A 14,101-nucleotide genomic window follows, 5' to 3' on the forward strand; every position below is an offset into this window, starting at 1 on the left:
ACAGCTAGGAAGCAACATAAGAACTTTTAAAAGGTTTGGTAAATTGTAGGAAAAAAAGATCTTGATTTAGAAAGGGCCATTCAAGTCAACTAATCAAATTCTCTGACCCATATTTAAAGGCTTAATTTTTATCATTCACCTGGTACAAAAATCATAATGACAACTGCTTTTTGAATTGGGTACATTTATTCTAAAATCTGCTCATTCATGTGATTAAGCCATTTCAGCTTTAGGGATCTACCTTCTCAGGGCCACTAATCAAAATGGCCCGAGTCTTCTGGAGGAGTGGGACTGAGCCTGAGGAGCCCAGAGGGACTTGGGTGAACAGAGACCATTGAAGATTCTAGGAAGACATATTCTCTGAGAAGATCTGGCATGCAATGGAGCAGAGGGAAGAGAACTCACCAGACTCCTGGCCATCAGGCCCTCAGACTCCATTCCTTCCTCTGTGTTGATGGTCCTGTCCTTCAGGAGGCTGAACTGGAGGAGAAAGTGGTCATGGTGGAGACTGAACAAAGGCCAAGGTAGTATCCCCATCTCCCTCACCCCAAATCCTTGGCACTGTCCCCTCCAGGGACTTGACCTGCCCCTCTTCCTAGGCTGCCAATACCAGATTGGTACCAGAAATTCAAACTCACTTCAACTGGGTCCTTTGCTCTATCCCGATCCTCTCAGTTGGGGCTGGCACAGAGCATGACCTTATGAAATAATTATTGATTGGCTAAGTGATGGAGTCAAGGTTAGCAGAGGTCACCTGACGGTGAAACTGAGGCAGACGGAGGTCTGCACTGAGGAGCAGAGAGCACCGAAGGAACATGAGTGGTGTCTGCTGCTCCCGTTAAACTTGTGTAGTGCCCACCTCTCTGGCCAAGTCTGCAGGCCACGCCCTCCACGGTTACCCCTCCTGGCCTGGGCAGGATGGATAGGAGCCCCTATCTGGCCACCCCCAGCAGTGCAAAGGGCTCTTTTCTCCTTCATCACAGATGCCTTCGGGTAACGAAGGGTACAGTGGCCCCTGATGACAGAAACTGAGGTTCAGAACCTGGGGCAGCCACTGTCCCGCCCCCCAATAACAACTCAGGACGGGGGCGCAGGGGGAGGGGGGGCCGCCATTCACAACAAAAAAACCTTCCCCCGCCCCCGACACTCCAACTTGGATCCGTGCAGTGCGCCTGCGTACTGGCCTCCTCCGCCTCGGCTAGGTGAAGGGATTGGACAACAGCGGGGATGACAGTTGACGCAGGCGTACTGGCTCAGGCACCCTACTCGCTCCCTCAAGCATGTAGCAGCCGGACGGTTGGGGACGAGTCCGAGAGCTGGCGCAAGCACACTCACTCAGGATTCCCTGCTCCTGAGCGGGACGCTCGTATAAGAACTCCTCCCACACTTCTTGGGCTCGGGAGACTGGGGCTCCCCGGGGGACAGGAGCTTAGGGCAGTAGGGAAAGGGGAGTAGCAGGCTGGGCTCAGCAACCATTCAGCCACCACAACCACTCGGAGGCGCGAAGCCCCTAGGGGAACGGATCCTGAAAGTCTAGATCGATGGGACGGAAACTCCCGTCGTGCAACGTGCCCAGCGACTTCCTCCGAGGGTGGGCTGCGCGATGTGTCCCGCGGCCTTCTGGGAAATGGAGTCCAGGCGCAGGAAGCCTAGGGCTGTCCGGCCTCTCCCAGGAGACTGCGCAGCCCGTCTTTTCCCAGCGGAACTCCTGGACCGGTGTTGGTCTTAAGCTCACTGGAGTAGAGATGTAGGAGACTACCGAAGCCATCTCGCTCAACCCCCGCGTTTTACAGATGGGATACTCGGGCAAGATAGGGCCAGGGACTTGGACAAGGTCACACGGACTGTCAAATGACAGAGCCAGAAATTGAACCTCTCCAGGTATCCCTGAAAGCATCCCATTTTAGAGGGGGGGGGGGCAGGAAGGAGCCCCCTGCCATTCTGCAGACGTGGAAACTGGATAGGAGTTGGCACTAATGAGGTTGAGGCTGTCCACCAACCTCTCCGGGAGTCTTGGCCTTCGTGCCTGGCCTAAAACTTCGCCAGCCCACAGGGTGTACATCCCACCTCTGCTGCCATGATGCCCGAGGGCAAGGGAGGGCTCCATCCTCGCTCTCCCACACCTGAGAAAGGAGAAGCAAAACCTCCCTAGGAAGTCCACAGCCCACTCCGCGCCCTGCCTCCTGGCGGCGGTCGGAGTCCTTCGGCCTCCCAGAGTTGTGGCCAGTCACTGTTCCACCTGGTTCTGGCTTCATTCCAGGCTTCCCCCCACTGTGGTCATTTCTTGACGGGAAATGTTTATTTCAGTACCTCAACAATAGACGATCCTTTGTTGCTCTCTTCCCCAATGATGGCCTCCCTCCCGCCTCCAGTTCTTTGTTATAACAGAAATTGTTGCTCTGGATGTTTTCATCAGTATGGATCTCCTCGAGCTGCAGGCCCCATAGTGACAGCCCTGGCTCTGCAGGGATGGATGTACAGTATAATGTCATTGGGGGATCTATTTCTTTCCATATTTCCATGCTTAGACACATTCAGGGTTCCACCAACGTTGTGCTTTTGTACCCGGCCTCCCAGAGCACCGGCATCCACTATTCTTCCCATTTGGTTCATCCCCCAATTCAATAGCAATGAAACCCTAGCAACAGTTGTTAGATTTAAATTAGTTTTGAGCGTTAAATAGTTGTAGATAAGAGAGTGGGAGCCATAAAATGTGATAATTAAAATGTTTGGGAGCAAGGAAAATATATATATCAATTATGACCGCTGAAATATGTTTTCTACTGTGTCTTGGTTTTATATAAATATAAGATGGTCGCCAGGGAATATATTCCCAATTTATGAATATGCCCAAGCCAACTGGGTTTTATAGAGAAATTTAATTTATAATACACTGATTAATCAATAGAAAAAGAGAGAAAGTAAGAAAGGAATAAGAATGAATAAATCAGTCAGTTGGTTTTATCACTCACCCAAGATCTCTCTAGGTAAGGCTTCTCATGCCAACCTCAGGCTCCACCTTCAGGAGAGCCTCCTTTCAAGAAATGTTTCCAGAGAATTCTCTTGACTCCTCCTGAGTTCACCTTCCACAGCCTCCTTCAAAACCTCTCCAGGAACTCTCCCTCCAGGACCTCTCTCCTCTCAGACCTCCTTAAGAGCATCCACCTCCTCAGTCCTCAGACCCCACTATCTTTAAGCCAACAATCTAAGTTCCCTCCCCTCAGTTCTCACATCTACCAATCACTGTCCATGTCTCCCCTGTGCCAAAGGTGTCTCTAGCTTAACCCAGGACCACCCAGAGGTGTGTCCCCTTTGCACATGTCTGTTGAAGGTCATATTCTCAAATAATTAAATCTTTATCTTTGCTGCAGCCCTTCCTAAATCCTGTTACTCTGAGTAGGGTGGAGATTGTGGTTTCCAAGACCTGGTTCTGTCCTTCCAAGTATCTCTATTGTATCAATTCTAAAATCAATCATGACTCAAAGAATTTCCTGTTCTATGCTTAAGCATAGGTCAAAGCCCTTTCCATTGTTTAGCAAAAGGTTTCTGTCCTAAAGTAGTCTTAAGTAGGGAGGAGAAGGATCCTCCCATGCCAAGGAGTTTCATATTCCAATAGAGTTCTTACTATCAGTAGGAAATTTTTTCAAGTATGAAATTTCCCAATGGGGAAATTTCCAACATTCATAAGTCTAAGAAATTTTAAGGTTTACACAGTCCCACTTATAGCAAATGGTGGGAATAATAGATGTGAATCATAGATCACATGATGAATATTAATTTATAGGAGACAAAAATATGAATTAAAAACAGCTTTAAAAAAGAGAAAGGCAGGTAATAAGCACCTTCCTGCTGCTCTAGGCAGCCAGGAAGGGAATTAAAAAGAATGTTGCCGTCCTTTGGCAAATCCAAAAACCTCAGCCACAGCCTATTCTAAGCATCCCCCTTAGCTGTGGGAAGATTTCAAGCCATCTTGTTGGCCTCCCACCCCGTCCAAATAACAAAGCATAGAAGAGAAAAGAATTCAGCACAACTACCCCAAACACCAAGAACCCCCGCATAGGCAGCATTCCATGAGTACAGCAGCTTTATTTGTGGTGGCAAAGAATTGGAAATTGAAGGGATGCCCTCCAATTGGGGAATGGCTGAGCAAATTAGGGCATATGTGGGTGATAGAATACTCTTGTGCTATAAGAAATGATGAGCAGGACAATTTCAGAAAAAGCTGGAAAGATCTCCATGAACATGTAGAGTAAAATAAGCAGAACCAGGAAGACATACACAGTAACAATATTAGGTAATGATCGATTGTGAAAGACTTAGCCACTCTCAGCAGTACAGTGGTCCAGGGCAATTCTGAAGGACTTGGACTTCTGAATGAGAATGCAGATCAAAGCATAATCCCTTTCACATTAGTTTTATGTTTCTGTTGGGGGGGATACAAATATTCTTTTACAACAATGACCAATATAGAATTATGTTTTCTATGATAATACATGTATAACCCAGATCAACTTGCTTAACATCTCTGGAAGGAAAAAGGAAAAGGAGGGGAGGGAGAAAATTTGGATCTTAAAATTTTGGAAAATGTTGAAGATTGTTATTATATGTAATTGGGAAAATAAAATATCTTTTTAAAGATGTCACTGAGTCACAAAATAGAAAAAAAATTAACCTCCTAACCTTAGCAGTGATACCATCTTTGGATATTAATTTACAGGATCAATACTATATTAGAACTAGATTGAGTTTGGGCCTATTCCCCCAGAGACCAAAGTGGCATTGGAGAGAATGCCCTGGAGATATTGGGAGAAGTGCTTTGTTCCTTCATTCTTGAAATACCTTTGCAGCAAATAATCCTTAAAAAAAAAAAAGTTAATTGATGTTAAATGGAACTGGGATGTTAGTGACCAGACCCCTAAAAGCTCAGGGAATACAGCCAGCTGGGAATGAAACAGATGCATTGGTAGAAAAGACATGGGACCCCATTAGGGTGTGATGTAGCACAACTGGATCTGAGGAGGAGGGCTGGAACACACATAGGTTACAAGTTTCAACCAATCTTTCAGAATAATTTCCCAATACTGCCTCACCCCTTGAGAGATCTACCTTCTCCGCAAACTGGATTACCTATTTCCCATAAAGGTCAGCCATCTCCTGCCTCTGTGTCTTTTCTTAGGTGTCCCCCCTCCCCCTTGCCTGGAATGCTCTCCTCTTCTCATCTCTGACATACTCCCTTAAATATCCAGCTCCCTTAAAATGCAGCTCAATACAAAAGGACTGAAGTCCTTTTTTAATACTAATTTTTAGCACTCAGTAACAAAAATTACGGTCTTTTTGTCATATAGATTTTGTATGTACTGATCTGTTAACAGGTTACTCTCTATCTAGAAGATGAGTTCCTTGATGGCAAACACTATTACATTTTTGCCTCTTATCTTTAGGATCTAGTATAGTGCTTTGCACATAGTAGGGCCTTCATAAATGTTTACTGAATGGAATTGAACTGATCAGAAAGGGAAAAACAACAAAAAAGAAATAGAGAGGATACCAACACCTCCCAGCCCCAAGAAAGGAAGAAATGTGATGTGCAAAGTAATGATTAGGTACCTTAATAGTGTTTCGTGAGGGATATCTGCATTAATAATAGCATAAACTTACAGGTAAAATAGACTTGTGTAATCCTCTCATCTAAAATTGTTTAACAGATGAGGGAACTGAAGACCATAATGATGACTCTCCCAAGGACACATGATATATAATCCATGTGGGTAGATCAAAGATTCCAAAGCAAGGTCCTCTGATGTTCAATCCAGTCTCTTCTCCACCATTTTGTGATATCTCTCACACCCAAACAAAAGAAGGGCTCTTTAGAAAATCTAGTTATCGAAATGTTCCTATTTGCAAGTGACATCGTGATCATTGTACACCTTTCAGAAAGGCTTACTGCACTAATGCAGAGCTACAACCACTTAATGATACCTCTAAATGGGATGGCCCTCTTCATTCTATCTTGCTGTTCGCCCTGGGAATCTTCCCATGGCCCTTGTCATTCCCAGCTTCTTCCCTCCTGAAAAAGTAGCCCCTGGAATGGACATCCAGGAACCATGCCAGAAATTCCTAAAGAAAATAATTCATTTTGTTTTGGAATTTTTTTGATGAATGTATAAAACTTGTCCAAAATGGACAAAGAAGAGTGGAATACACAGTCTAGTGTAGAAAAACATCAAACTCAACAAGGAAACAAGCAAATGTGAGCAGAGATGTGGCATGGAGGATAGAAGAGTCAGCTAGGTGGCTCAGTGGATTGAGAGTCAGACCTAGAGGCAGGAGGTTCTGGGTTCAAATTTGACTTCAGATACTTCCTAACTGTAGGACCCTGGGCAAGTCACTTAACCCCCATGGTCTACCCCTTACTGCTCTTCTGCCTTGGAAGCAATACACAATATTGATTCTAACACAGAAAGTAAGGGTTTTAAAAAAAGAAAAGAAAAGGAGGTTGGATTGGCAGCAAAACAAGCTTCCTTATCTTAAATGGAGAATGGGGGGTAAAGAATGGGGAGAGTGGATGGAAGGAGCTATATGTAAGAAGTATCCTTGGAGAGATGATTTCAGAGAATCCTGGGTAATGATGCAGTGAATCATGCAGAACTAGGAAAACAATTGATTCAACACTATAAAGACAAACTTTGCAAGATTTAATAACTCCTCAGTTCAATGACCAACCATCTTTTCAAAGGTCTTAGAAGGAATACTGTTATCTACTTTCTGATAGAGGTGATGGATACAAGGTCAGAAAAGAACATAAAGTTTGTTACAAGGCCACTACATTAATTTATTTTGCTTTACTGTGCTTATTTTTACAAAAGTGAATATTTTTTTTTTTATCTTTAGGCTTTTAATTGGGTGGAGGGTTGTTGGGGAGAAGGTGTATGGTTAGAAATAGTAATGCTCCCAAAAAGAAAGGCATTGAAAGAGCTGTAAAAATATGCAGAAGGGAACAGAAGTTTAGAAGGAAATAGAAAGGCAGAATACTTTTGAAAATAATACATGGAAATGTTTGTACAAAACTATTTATAGCCACACTCTTTGTGGTGGCAAAAAATCGGAAAATGAGGGGCTGCCCTTCAAATGGGAAATAGCTAAACAAATTGTGGTATCTGTTGGTGATGGAATACAATTGTGCTCAAAGGAATAATGAACTGGAGGAACTCCATGTGAACTGGAACGACCTCCAGGAATTGATGCAGAGTGAAAGGAGCAGAACCAGGAGAACAATGTACACAGAGACTGATACACTGTGGTACAATCAAACGTAATAGACTTCTCTACTAGCAGCAATGATCCAGGAAGATTCTGAAAGACTTATATAAGAGAAAGAACACTATCCACATCCAGAGAAAAACTGTGGGAATAGAAACACAGAAGGAAAAACAATTGCTTTATCACATGGATTGATGGGGATATGATTGGGGATGTAGACTCTAAACGATCACCCTAGTGAATATAACGATAATATGGAAATAGGTCTTGATCAATGACACATGTAAAACCCAGTGGAATTGCTCAATGACTATAGGAGGAGAGTGGGAGGAGGGGAGGGAAAGAACATGAATCATGTAACCATGGAAAACTTTTCTTAATCAACTAAATAAAATTTTAAAAATAAATAAAATACAAACATTAAAAAAATAAAATTATCTATTTATTATAAAAAATTAAATAAAACCAAAAAAATAACACAAGGATGTACTATATAGAGAGTACATATATATGCACTCTATATATGTATATATATATATACACATATGTTTGATATATAGTAGGTCAGTATAAGAAATTAAATGGGAATTTCTTGGGAGTTTTGTAGAAGTCACAGACAATATGAGAAGGCCAGGAGGCAACACAGAAAGAGTTTAGAAACTCAGAAATGCATAAAATATGTCTAGTATTATATAATATCAACATACTTTATCATTTAATACCATGTATACACTTTCTTTTTTAAAGTTAAAATAAATAAAAGTTTGCAAAAAAAAAGAACACAAAACCAGCAGACAACACACAAAGGCTAGAAATGTAGAAACATCTTTAAAAAGTTAATAACTCACAAATGCATAAAAGGTACTATAAATACCTCATAAAAGAAAAAGAAAAAATTCAGGCTTCTCTGGTATGGAGGGCCAAAAAATATTACTGTTCCTAGATCACAGGAGTGCCATGTCCTAGCTCCTGAGGCATGGAAGGGATACCTGTACAAACACACAATTTTTTTAAGCAAGTGGTATGAAAGGAATTCACAACATACCCTTATTTACGGGTGTTTAAACTTAGAATATGAAAATAAATAAATTCTGCCCAGTGTTCTAGTCTGTCTAAATCTTATGGGTTCCTATCATTTAGCGTATTAGCTATTATTCAGTCCATAAATAATATTAAGCACCTGTCATGTGCCAGGCACTGTTAAGTGCTGGGCATACAAACAAAAAAGGCAGTCCCTGACTTCAAAGAGCTTACAATATGATGGAGGACAACAACATATAAAAGGAAGACGAAAATGGGTGGGAGAAAGGTGGCAGAGGAATTTGGCATGGGGGGATATGATGAAGTCCAACAGTAGTGTAGCTGGTGGGAAATGGGGAAGACTGTGCTGAGCGCCTGTCTTAAAAAGCAAACCTGGAGCACATGACCCTGCCCTGAAGCCAGTGGGTTCAGCGGGTGGCAGAGGGTACTAATGAAATGTGAGGACCAGGCAGATTCAATCTTGAAAGATAATTAGATTTCCCAATGATGAGTTTCCTGGGGAAAGATAATATGATGGAGAAGTCCAAAAGCAGTGGAGCTAGTGGGAAATGGGGAGCAAATTTGGGTTATCTGGAAATTTAACAAGCATCTATGTTTTAATCCAAGTCACTGACAAAAATATGGAAAATGATAAGTTCCTTGGCGGCTCTACTTTAGGCCTTCCAATTTGGCAAAATCTTTAATGACCATTTTTGGAGGCTTGACCATTCCATTTTCAATCAAGTTGACTATTATTCTCTAATCAACATTATTTTTTCCCAAAAGAATAACATGATGATATGGGGGTACAGGCTTACCCTAAACATTACAGGAATGTAAGGGAATCTGTAATAGACAATTCTAATTACTGGAGCCTCATCATTCCTGAAGAGGTATCCCTTCTGGCCCAGGGTTTCCTGATCAGCTCTCCCACTACAATGGCTTTATCATATATTTTGACAAAATTTAGGTGAACCCTATATATAACATTCCCAGTCTATGAGGTTAGTCACTCTTAAAAAAAAAAAGACCAAAAATTTGGAGGTTTGGGGGCAGAAATACTAGAATGGGGTCACAAAGAGTCAGGCACAACTAATCAACAACTAAAATTACAATTCTATAAGGAAAAATACTTGTACAAGAATATTCATAGCCGCGCAGTTTGTGATGGCAAAAAAATGGAAAATGAGGGGATGCCCTTCAATTGGGGAATGGCTGAATAAATTGTGGTATCTACTGGTGATGGAATACTATTGTGCTCAAAGGAATAATGAACTGGAGGGACTCCATGTGAACTGGAAAGACCTCCAGGAACTTATGCAGAGTGAAAGGAGCAGAAACAGGAGAACATTGTACAGAGACTGATACATTGTAGCACGATCAAATGTAATAGACTTTGATGCAATAGACAATGATCCAGGACAATCCAGAGGAATTTATGAGAAAGAATGTTATCCTCATCCAGAGAAAGAACTATGGGAGAAGACATGCAAAAGAAAAATGATTGATCATGTGGTTTGATGGGGATAAGATTGGGGTTTTAACTATAAAAGATCACTTTATTGCAAATAAGAATAATATGGAAATAGGTTTTGAACAATGACATGTATAACCCAATGGAATTGCTTGTCAGATCTGGGAGCAGGAAAGGAAAAGGGGGAGGGGGGAAATAATGAATTTTTTAAATTAACCATGGGAAAATATTTTTAATTTTTTAAAAATTAAAAAAATTTAAAACTGATGAGAAAAAATGACAATTCTAGTTTATACTGAGTTACTAGATCAATAAAACTCCAACTTTTTTCATAACTATTGTCTAACCAGATCTCTCCCATCTTCTAACTTTTATATTTTTTATTTTTTTTAACCCTTACCTTCCATCTTAGATCAATACTAAATGTTGGTTCCAAGGCAGAAGTATGGTAAGGGCTAGGCAATGGGGGTTAAGTGACTTGACAGACTTGAATTTAGGACCTCCCATCTCTAGACCTGGCTCTCACCTCTTCTAACTTTTAGAATTTTCTTCTTACTTTGTATCCACAAATTCAACTAATTAGATTCAGAGCAAATGCTCTAATTGTGAAAGATTCTTTTGGTTCCTTACTCTGGCATCCAGTGTAATTATCCCCTTAAGCCTTACTTTATGTGCATACCACCTGTGCTCTTTAATGAGGCAGTGGTAAAAGAATAAGACCAAACAAGATTTTTCAGTTATTTTAGAGAATCATTACAACATGTCAATATGGAATCATTAACATACTCATTTTATTACATTCAAAATGTTTCACTAATCTCAGTTCTGATGCCTAACAAATCAACCCTTCTAAAGAAGGTATTTACTCAGTCTATAGAATTCTCCATATTCATTCCATTTAGAGTTTTCAATATGATTTCTTAGTTGAGAAATAAGATTTGTTGACAGTCAATTACAATTCAAAGAGTTCCAGTCCTAGGAGGCAGCTAGCTAGCTCAGGATCGAAAGCTAGGCCCAGAGATTAGAGGTCCCAGGTTCAAAGGTGAACTCAGACACATCTTGGCTGTGTAACCTAGGGCAAGTCATTTAACTCTTATTGCCTAGCCCTTTCTGCTCTTCTGTCTTAGAACCAATATACAGTATTGATTCTAAGACAGAAGATACAGGTTTTTTTTTTAAAAAGTTCCACTTCTTCCAAGTTGGTTAAAAGCTTTTCTACATTAATTACACATAAAAGGTTTTTCTCCAGTATGGGCTCTCTAATGTTATGTAATGGTTAACAAGAATTTAATGGTTAATAAGAATTTCAGACATCATCTCTAGTGATATTCATTGCAAAACCATTACATTAGAGGGGTTTTCCACTACTATACATTATCTGATGGCTTTTGAGTACTTTCCTCTTCACTTAAGCTTTTTCCAAATTCATAGAATTATAAAGAGTTTTTCTAAAATGACTTCTGGAATTAGATGGTCCCTTCTGTAGACTTCCATGTATTCATTACAAAGGATTTATCTGCACTATGAATTCTTTAATAACTTCTGAATACTTTATTCTCACTAGACTTTCCAACATTAATTGTACAAAAAGGTTTTCTCTCCAGTATGAGACTGCTGATCAGAAATAAGGTTTGTCTTATTGCTGAAACTTTTATTACATTCATTATATTCAAAGGATTTCTCTTCAGCATGAATTCTCTGATAACTTTTGAGTACTACACCCTCAATGGAAGCTTTCCCACATTCACTATATGCAAAGGGTTTCTCTTTAGTATGAGTCCTCTGGTGGGTAATAAGATTCCCTCTTTGGATGAAGCTCTTCCCACATTCATGACATGCAAAATGTTTCTCTCCAGTGTGAATTCTCTCATGGTTAATAAGGTGTTCCCTTCTGCTGAAGCCTTTCCCACATTCATTACATTCAAAGGGTTTCTCGCCAGTGTGGATTCTCTGATGGATTTTGAGTAATTCATTTTCACTGAAGGCTTTACCACATTCACTACAAGTAAAGAGTTTCTCTCCACTATGGGTTCTCTGATGATTAATGAGATGTCCTCTATGGCGAAAGGCTTTCCCACATTCATTACATTCAAAAGGTTTTTCTCCAGTGTACATCCTCTGATGGCTTTTCAGAACTTCACTCTCACTGAAAGCCTTCCCACATTCATCACATGCAAAGTGTTTCTCCCCAAAATAAGTTCTTTGATGTATAAAAAGGCTTGACCTATGCCTAAAAGCTTTTCCACATTCAGTACACGTAAAAGGCTTTTCCCCAATATGAATTCTCTGATGGCTTTTGAGAATTTCACTTTGGCTAAAAGCTTTCCCACATTCATTACACGCAAAGGGTTTCTCTCCAGTATGAGTTCTTTGATGGGTAATGAGATGTGACCGGTGCCTGAAGGCTTTCCCACATTCATTACATGCAAAGGGTTTTTCTCCAGTATGAGTTCTCTGATGTCTAATAAGGTGTTCCCTCCTGCTGAAGGGTTTACCACATTCATTACAAGCAAAACGTTTCTCTCCAATATGAGTTCTCTGATGAGTGATAAAGTTTATCCTATTTCGGAAGCCTTTCCCACATTCATTACATGCAAAGGGTTTCTCTCCAGTATGAGTTCTCTGATGGGTAATAAGATATCCCCTTTGGCTAAATGCTTTCCCACATTCCTTACATTCAAAGGGTTTCTCTCCAGTATGAATTCTCTGATGGCTTCTAAAGACTACACTATCACTGAAGGATTTCCCACAATCATTACAAGCAAAAGGTTTCTCTCCAGTATGAATTCTCTGGTGCCTTTTTAGCACTGCACCCTCACTGAAGGATTTCCCACATTCATTACAGGCAAAAGGTTTCTCTCCAGTATGAGTTCTTTTATGGATAATAAGGCTTGAACTATACCTAAAAGCTTTTCCACATTCATTACATGCAAAGGGTTTCTCTCCTTTATGAATTTTTTGATGGTTTTTTAGTTCTTCCCTCTGATGGTTGGCTTTTCCACATTTATTATATGAAAAGGGTTTCTTTTTTGTGTGAGTTCTCTGATGTATAAAAAGGTTTGACCAGTGCTTAAAGCTTTTCCCACATTCATTACATGCAAAAGGTATCTTTCCAAAATGAGTTCTCTGATGTCTAGTAAGGTGTTCCTTCCTGGTAAAGGCTTTTCCACATTCACTACAATCAAGGGGTTTCTCTTCAGTATTAATTCTCTGGTGGAAAATAAGATTTGCCCTCCAAGTAAAGTCTCTCTTATATTCATTATATGCAAAGGATTTCTTTCTGATATGAATTCTTTTTTTAGTTAGGCTCCCTCTGTGGCTGAAGGCTTTCTCATATTCATTGTGTTTACTATGTGCTAACTTATCTCCAGCACGTATTCTATGAAATTTAACTAGGTCTGAGTGGTAACTGAAGGGTTTCCTGCATTCATTATACTCAGAAAGGCTCTTCTCTAAGGAAAGTGTATTACATGTAATTAGGTGAGGAAAATTCTGGAAGCTCATTCCAAGTGTCTTATACTGATGAAGACATTTCCCCACAGTTTCTCTGCACAATGAAATCAAGACTGTCTTCAAACTAAAACTTCTCTCAAATGTAGAACACTGAGGGACAATAATTTTATTAAAAGCTGGGTTGGTAATAACTGTTACTTGTTTGGATTTTTTCTTCTGTTTGTACCTTTGATTCTCCAAATCAATACAACATTCTCTAGCTTTTCTCATCTCTGAATGCCAGACTACTATATCCTTTGGCATACTTTTCTTGAATGATGCTCCCATACAAATGCCCTGCATCAGACTTGAGTCTTTGCTTTCAAACCTGTTCTCATGAAGGAAATAAGAAACAAAAAGTCGCTAGTTATTATTGGCTTTGGCAAGTGAAGGCATCTTTGTCAGAACAATTTCTAGTTTCTATCTTTTCTACCAAGGAGAATGGTGCTCAAGTTGAACCAAATAGGAAAAAAAAAAAAACCATACACAGTTGACGGTACTGAAGCCAAAGGGGAGAGGAGATATTTAGTATGTATATAGGTGCCTAAGACTAAATGAATTCGATTCTAGAGAAATGAAAGCACTTTTAGATGTCAATAAAATCAACTTTGGGAAAAAAATAATTTTTTGCAAAATAAAAGTGGAAAATTACATAAGAAGGGAAAAAAAAACTAGCTCAGAAAATTCTTCTACTAGAAATTTATTTAACTTGGGGTCTATACAGGTAAAATGAACATATCCGGGGACCAAAGAATTAATAGGCTCTTCTAAAATTGTTAAGAACAAAAGCATAGAACCAATATTTTAGTGAGCTTTTTTATTTAAAAAAATATTGAAAAATGGACAGATTCAACA

At 40.2% G+C, this 14,101-nt stretch overlaps 2 protein-coding genes across 5 annotated transcripts in view; both read right to left on the reverse strand.

The window, feature by feature from the left end:
• LOC103095281 (zinc finger protein OZF-like) overlaps positions 1 to 1,682 on the reverse strand; it is a 61,358-nt gene extending 59,676 nt beyond the window's left edge. Inside the window, exons 1-2 of one of the 4 annotated variants that reach the window (XM_016429346.2) lie at positions 1,336 to 1,682; positions 406 to 480 (exon numbers count right to left, since the gene is read on the reverse strand). The gene's annotated coding sequence lies outside the window, so the exon portion shown is untranslated. The other 3 variants (XM_056819995.1, XM_056819991.1, XM_056819990.1) reach the window with 3 other exon arrangements.
• A 648-nt stretch (positions 1,683 to 2,330) lies between these two features.
• On the reverse strand, positions 2,331 to 13,549 carry LOC100618959 (zinc finger protein 260-like). The gene has a single exon (XM_056819988.1). It carries the CDS (start codon positions 13,547 to 13,549, stop codon positions 11,330 to 11,332), a length of 2,220 nt encoding a protein of 739 aa, XP_056675966.1. The 3' UTR covers positions 2,331 to 11,329.
• Positions 13,550 to 14,101: the final 552 nt, after the last annotated feature.

This window comes from Monodelphis domestica, chromosome 2 (genome assembly GCF_027887165.1).
Source record: "Monodelphis domestica isolate mMonDom1 chromosome 2, mMonDom1.pri, whole genome shotgun sequence".
NCBI lineage: Eukaryota > Metazoa > Chordata > Mammalia > Didelphimorphia > Didelphidae > Monodelphis > Monodelphis domestica.